The 7,834-nt window shown below is 42.5% G+C and overlaps 1 protein-coding gene across 1 annotated transcript; it reads left to right on the forward strand.

The window, feature by feature from the left end:
* The first annotated feature begins 1,594 nt into the window (after positions 1-1,594).
* Positions 1,595-5,288, forward strand: adra2c (adrenoceptor alpha 2C). The gene has a single exon (XM_058640656.1). It carries the CDS (start codon positions 2,169-2,171, stop codon positions 3,501-3,503), a length of 1,335 nt encoding a protein of 444 aa, XP_058496639.1. The 5' UTR covers positions 1,595-2,168; the 3' UTR covers positions 3,504-5,288.
* Positions 5,289-7,834: the final 2,546 nt, after the last annotated feature.

The raw sequence follows: 7,834 nt of genomic DNA on the forward strand, positions 1-7,834 counted from the left end.
CTGGGCCGATATTCAGAGACACCATTCACCATTTGCACCTATGGTCAATTTAGAATCTCCAGTTTCCTTAATTCCCAATCGGCATGTCTTTATTCTGCCTCTGTTTGGTCTTTGAGAACAGAAACAATATAACAGGCTCTGCCAAGCAATACTATCAAACCTGACTGAGGGAGTGTGTATACAGCGGCAATGCAGGAGTGGGTGGGGAAAAGAAGCTTGTGTGCTTTCAGTCATACTCAAGCCTCTTTGCAGTTGTCTTACTTCACTAGAAGGAAAAGTGAAGGATCATTTCGCTGTTGCCTCCATTTATCTTGGCATAAAACAAATCACTTCATGCGCACAGTGCTAGAATATCACTGCACGTAACAAGATCTAAACACAGCTTTAGAAATATAGAGTCGTGCAGAGCCGTTTGGCTTTTAAAGCCAAGTATGAACTCGCCTGACAATGGTTTGTCTTCAAAGAACATTATTCTATATCAAAAAGTTATACACTGTCCCGGGTGTACCCCGCCTATCGCCCTATGTCAGCATAGATTGGCACAGCTCTATATTTGTCTTTTCCAAGGCAAATAAGTGCCCATTAACTGGCAAATTAACTTGAGATGCATATTGAATGTGTAAGTACACGCTGACAAAAATGCTCCAGAAAATCTGATTAGCTACATTTCCAGAAATGTTTTAACTGAAAAAAAGCTCAATTCAGAATGTCATAAAAAAAACAGGATTTTTATGTGAACAAATTCTGAATATTCTTATGTTCTGAATGGTAGAGAAGTATGTAAGTGGTGGTGTCATAGTAGATTCATCTCTCGATAAAACCCATAGGAGATGAAACCATGCGTTAATATTAATACTGATGGATCACACCAGCCCTGAAGCCTAATCTGTACAGCTTGCTTCCTATGCAGTGATGATTTAGTGTCTGTGATATCTCCAAAAGAGAAAAGTGCTGCTCAGCTCCATCACAACAAGACAACTGCACCCTGTAATCCTGTAATCTTCTTATCAGCACAATTAGCACAACACAAACACTCAAGCCAATGATGGCACGAGAGAGCGGGGAAATCAAGTTTCCACTACAAGGTCACGCTTATTGACTCTCCCCGCGTTCCTCCCTCGGGGCAGAAGTTAATCAAAACTGGAAAATCTATTCACCTGATGTTGTGTGCAGATATGATATTGCCTATAGATAATCACGCTGCTCGTGTTTTTTTTCTGCGCTTGTCCAGATTGTTGCAACACTGACCTCCAGCGTGTGTGCGCGCCCTGAAGGACAGAGCTGCGCGATGCGTGCGCTCCGCTGCTGCTGCTGCTGCTGCTACATGCGCTGCCAGTCTGTGCGTGTTTGATGGCAATGTGACCTCCATCAAGCAGCTCCCGCTCACCCTGTTTCTGAAACATGGAGCGGATCGCGCTCTGCCTGCTGAAACAGACCTTCAAAAGTCTCATGAGCAAAGACGCGCTCATCATCTGTTTGACTGAGCCCGTCAGTCAGTTACAGCTCCATAACGCAGAGAAATCAAGCGCACTCCTCCCTCCTCCACCAGCAGCAGCTTAGACTGAACCTAATTAATTATTCACGAATAAAGTTCCACTCATGAAGATTTTTGGTTTATTTCACCAACCACATCTCGGCTCCTTCACTAACAGCTTCCATCTCCTTCACTGAGCGGGGAGGGTACATGCTCGTATTTTTTTTTTCTTTTTCTGATGGAAAAAAAAGGAAAAAAAGACACGTGGTTGTTACAAACCTCTCTCAGGACACAACGGGGAGGCGGAGGTGGAGAGATGCGGGCGCAGTCGGGATGGGAGAGGAGGAGATGAGGAGAGTCCGCTCTCCAACCATGGAAAGAATGCTGCTGCTGCTGCTGCTGTGCATCCTGCACATATTTGAAACCAGGACTTAAAAAGAAAAACCGGACTTGCCACCACCTTTCTGTTTTTCTCTCAGGCTCTCCTTCTCATTTTTTCCCTAAGGAAAGACTTGCATGCAGGATGTGGACTATAGCAGGTGAGGAAAGAAGAAAAACAACATTTGATGCTGATTTCTGTCATTGAAGTCCAAAAGGGATATCTCTGCATTTTATTTTTGCACATTTAGTTTTGTTATTTTGTTTTTTTGTTGTTGTTTTTTTATTCTTCATAGACGAAGAAAAAACACTCAAAATGGATTTCTTAAACAGCTCCAACCTGGAAGATGGGATAGAGGCAGAAAATATCTCCTCTAATGCCACTTCACAGAACCAGTACTCACAGCTCGCTATCTGGGGTCTGGCTGGACTTATCAGCTTTCTGATTTTGTTTACAATTGTCGGGAATGTCTTGGTTGTCATTGCTGTTTTAACGAGCAGAGCTCTGAAACCACCCCAGAACCTTTTTCTTGTCTCCCTGGCCAGTGCGGACATACTGGTGGCCACCCTTGTCATGCCATTTTCTCTGGCAAATGAACTCATGGGCTATTGGTTTTTTGGCAAAGTCTGGTGTGACATCTATCTGGCTCTGGACGTTTTATTCTGCACCTCTTCTATTGTTCATCTGTGTGCCATCAGTTTGGACAGATACTGGTCGGTGACACAGGCTGTAGAGTATAACTTGAAGAGAACACCAAAAAGAGTTAAAGGGATGATTGTGGTGGTGTGGTTGATCTCAGCTGTCATCTCCTTCCCACCACTTATATCAATGGACAGGAGCAACAATGAGGCCAGTCCCCAGTGTATCCTGAATGATGAGACCTGGTACATCCTGTACTCCAGCATCGGCTCTTTCTTCGCACCCTGTGTTATCATGATTCTTGTGTATATCCGGATCTACCAGGTGGCAAAGACCAGGACCAGAACAATGTCAGAGAAGAAGAGGGATGTGGACTCACCTCTGGAGAATGGGATGGACCGAGCTGAAGCGGGTGGGTCATTAAATTCTAAAAGGGGCGGGAGCAGGAAAGACCAGGAAAGTGAGAATGGGCACTGCCAGGAGCAGTCAGCTCAGTCGCCTCGACCGAACGCAAACCAACAAGCAGACCACGATGACGACTATGAGGATAGCAGCTCCTCCGATGAGAAACCTAAAAAGAATTCATCCAGACAACATCACGGCGACAGGAAAGACAGGAAGTCTAGTCGGAAGAGCAGCTTAGCCTCCAAACACTCCAGCAGGAAGTCACGTGCCAGTGCCAAGTCCATAGAGCTCTTCTCGTCCCGCCGCAAACGCCGGAGCACCGTCAACCGTAAGAAAGTCTCAGCTGCCAGGGAGAAACGCTTCACTTTCGTCCTTGCCGTCGTCATGGGCGTATTTGTTGTGTGCTGGTTCCCCTTCTTCTTCTCCTACAGCCTGTATGGCATCTGCCGGGAGCCGTGCCAGATTCCAGAGACCCTGTTCAAGTTCTTTTTCTGGATTGGCTACTGTAACAGCTCCTTAAACCCAGTCATCTACACCATTTTTAACCAGGACTTCCGTAGAGCCTTCCAGAAGATCCTTTGCAAGTCATGGAAACGATCTTTCTGAGGGGGGGTCATCCTGCACAGCTGGATTTTAAATAGACATTTTCCCTGCAGTCTTGTTGTGAGCTGTATAACAAAGAGTATTTCCACACCTTTGCCTTCAGGGATTACACTTAAAATGAAGAGATTCTTAAGAGAACACATCATCGAACTGAGGTAGAATAAAGATGTTGAAGTACAATGGTTGAAGCACTAAGGATATTCGCAAAGAAGGCTTTCATTAAATGCCATTCTCAGACTGCATTTGGACTCTGATGGTGGCTTTGGTTCATTCCCCCTCCTCAGTGACTTCTTCTCCCTTCATTTAATATGATAAACTGACAGTTAAATGTGCTGCATGCACACCACAATGGCTGCACTGGAGGCGAAGGGTTTACAGAGACACTTGATTTATAATGTGACCTCATTCACTGACTATAATGCGAAGGCCTTGACAATCTCCACACGACCGTTGTTTGTGATGCGAGATGGTCGGATGACTCCTTTCTCTCTCTCTCTCTCTCTCTCTCTCTCTCTCTGTCTCAGTTTTTCTGTTCTTTCTATAACGTCACACTCCCGATATGTGGACCAATGGGACGAAGGGGCTCCTTGCTTACTGTTTAGTAGCAAAACTGTTTCACTAAAAATAAGACTCATCTTCGAATACTACACAGATATATGTCAGCTTCATTGTTGCGTGTGGCTCCCGTTATCTAAACTGGGACATGTAAGGGAAACTCTCCATCATGTTGTGGGTTTTTATTAATTTTTTTGAGGACTTGTTACTGTATGGATGAATGTATGGATATGGCGGCCTGTACAGTAGGATGGCGTCTTAATTTGGTCTGCAAGGCATGTGTTTGCATCCTCCTCCCTCCTCTGAGACAAGAGATGGAATACAGAAGTACTGCTGAGACAGCTGGTCAACCACTGAGGCTTAAAGTGTGTGTGCGTGTGTGTGTGTGTACTTGTCAGTATATCTATATGAGGACCAACAAAATGTACAAACCATAGGGAGCAAGGCCATTCTGGGAGAGTGAGGATATTTTGGCTGGTCCTCTGAACTTTTAAGGGCTTTTTCAGGGTTACGGCTTAGTTGTAGGTTTATGGGTAGAATTGTATTTATTGGTGATGGTCAAGGGAAGGGTTTGGGGCTAAGAAAAGCGTTATGTCTGAGGGTTCTCACCAAGTATGCTATGAAAGAATGTGTGTAAAAAAATAAAATGGGACAAATTGAAAAATGTTTAGTGATAAAACGAGACAAGAGTTCGCCACATCTAATCCCAAATGCCAGATAGGGATTATTTGTGTGTGTGTGTGTGTATGTATATGCCTACTTTCTCAAAAGGGCTTGACTCTCCCTGGTCGAGTGTCGTTGCATTCTCTTCAGTTATTTTCTCTGCTACATGTCTTTTCTCTCCCTTAAGCACTTGGCCACAGTAAAAACCAAACACATTATAACTGTTTTATTGTCTGCTGCTCGCACACACATGCACACACACCAACTGTGATATTATCCAGTAGGACATCAAAATGACTTATACAGTCAATATTTTCATCTTTAAATTTATAGCCGCACGGGCTAAAGCTTTTTTCTTGTGTAAATAACTGAGAACAGTACAGTATTATTGTGTGGCACCGCTTGACCACACATGTGTCTATATGGTAAAATTGTATTGTTTGTATAAATATGAACAATGCCCTGAAGGATTTTCATGTTACGCCAACCTCTGTCCTTTTCTAAAAGAACAAGTGTTTACTTCTCTGCTATGAGCACATTGAAAAAGATCAAATAAAGACATTACTGCTGTGCAACTGTTTTTATTTATACGCCAACATCTTTGGGTGAATTTTCAGCACCAGAAATAAAGATTTAGAACTAGTTATAAGGATTTAGGATATATTTATGATCTGTAATCCCTCAAGACAAAATGTATAGATCAGGAAACAGTAAAGCCTGTAAAAACAACAAGCCCAGCAGGGATCCTGCTGCACATGAGACAATTACATCAGAGAATCTCAAAGCTACTTGTATTCTTTGAGATCGTTCTGCACTTGGTGGGGGGCGTGTGACACGATCATGAACTGCATGATGATTTTGTAAAAACCCTTAATGGGATAATTGAAAAACATCCACTATCAGCTGAAATGCCTGAGCACATGTTTCAGTGTCCGCATGCAAGCAAATAAGTCAATATTAAGTCTATACTGCAGGAGAGAGGCATAGACAATTCAAGGTTTCCTTTTCTTGACTGGACAATTATTTGAATTAGTTAAATTAGATGCAGTTATAAATCCTTTCAGATAAAGAGAAAGCAGCTCGATACTCAACAGAAAGTCTTTACAATATGATCAAAATTAGGCAGCAGACGTGGCCTTAAACACTTACAAGACATCTTCTATTCTTCCCAGATAATGGTTTGCTTTAAATGAACACTGTTATCTTCTGTTCAAAGACAAGAATGGCTCTCACACTGTGTGGCGGCCTTGAAACTTAGTATAGGTGTAAACAACTTCTTTTCTCGTCATGCTTCATTTAATTTATCCTCCAGGAGATAGATGTGTCTGGGCAGCTCTGGTCAATCCATGAGGATAGGTCAGCGGTGTCTTTTGAAGTGCTTTTACCCATCCTGTGTATGTGTACATCAGATGCCTTTCAACCCACTGAAAGGTCATATCCGGGTGAGAGTTTACCAGGAAGGCTGGACAATTTCTGATAATGCAGACATAGTGTAACCTCCACCTCCACCACCACCTGCACTCTCTCCCTGTCTCATGGTTATTTATGTATCTCTTGAAGCTGAGTAGCGTTGCCTCAATGACCAGGCAGAATGGATTCTACCTCATCACAGTGTTTATGGCTCGTTGTGTCAGCGGGTCATGTTCTCATTCTGCTGGTGGGTATGCTCTTAGCACATCTGCAGCAAAACCCATAAAACTGTTGTAAGCAGTTGTCCCAGATCAGGCTTCCATTTCAGTTCTAGAGAAATAACCCACTTTTAATTCAACCAAAAACATGCAGAAACTGTGTTCAAATCAACTATTACATAACTATATCCAAAGGATGCTTAAAATAAAGGTAAAAACAGTATGACCTAAGAAGAACAGACTAACTCTAATAACACACTAACAACAAAAACTGGTGATTGTACCTGGTGCTTTTTTTGCTACCTGCTCTGGCAAGGTTCCAAGCGAACTGAGCCGATACCAAAATGTGACGTCAACAGACCGCCGGCCACTTATTGGTCAGGGAGTGACGTCCAACACAAGAATCAAACCCGCCATTATTAAAAATCGGCAACAGCATTCAAGTGTGTTTGGTCTCGCCGCCTGCAGCCTTCTCTGGCTCTCATGTCTTGTTTTGTGCATGACAAAAAAGCCACAGACTGAGCATAAGACTTGTTGCAAAAGAAAAGTGCTTTATAAATCAAATAAATCACACCATCACCTGCTTACAATTACTTTGCTCTGTTTTAGTTTAGTTACATCTCCTGGTTTTGGTGTGATGTAGCAAATACTTAACGTCTCCTTCAATTATTGATCACTCTTTGTACTTGTCATTCATTCATTAATAAGTCACAGTTTCAAAGCTCCCGAGCTTATGAGGCTAGACAGAGGCAAATTGATGTTTTCTTCAATCCGTAGCTTCATTATTTATTGATTTAATCAGTATATTTTTTTTTTTTTTTACCTAACTCATCCTCTCGCTCACATAACTAGTTGAGTTTGAATATTTTAATGCTTACATCAGGCCCTGTATGAAACATGACAAATGTGAAAATATGATTATGGACTGAGCTTCAACTTCATCTTTCCATAAATCTTTAAAGTTCGTAAATATGCTGTCTCCTTTCCCGTAGGCGCCAATGATGTCTTCAACTCAGCCTGACCTTCCAAATCCCTCGTCTCCTCCGCCTCCCTCATATATGTCATGACTAATTTCTCGGTGGGCGGAGAGTAGCAATATAAGACAGGGCTTTTCAGTGCAGCATGCTGTGGTAAATACTTACACTGAGTTCTAAAGCCAAACCCCCAGAAGGGGATAAAGATAATGCTCAGGTTTTAAAATTAATGGGGAATTTGAGAAAATGCCCTTTTTCGGTTGTATCTGAACTTCAGCAATTTTTCGCTCCTCACCACTGTGTCTAACCCGATTAATTATTGTGAAGTCATACAGCTGTTAACCTCAATCTTCCTCCTTTCCTTTTTGTGGACATTTCCATGTCTTCTCACTGTTAGGATTTCTGCATCCAATTCTCGATGAACACGCAATGAAAAGATAATTTTCACACACAAGCAAATAAATGACCATGTACTTAAAAAGACAAAGCACATAAATTTGGTTTCGGCTACACA

Source organism: Solea solea, chromosome 10, assembly GCF_958295425.1.
Source record: "Solea solea chromosome 10, fSolSol10.1, whole genome shotgun sequence".
Classification (NCBI taxonomy): Eukaryota; Metazoa; Chordata; class Actinopteri; order Pleuronectiformes; family Soleidae; genus Solea; species Solea solea.

Coding starts and splice junctions, on each gene's coding strand:
- adra2c (XM_058640656.1), top strand. CDS start 2,169: ATGGATTTCTTAAACAGCTCCAACCTGGAAGATGGGATAGAGGCAGAA.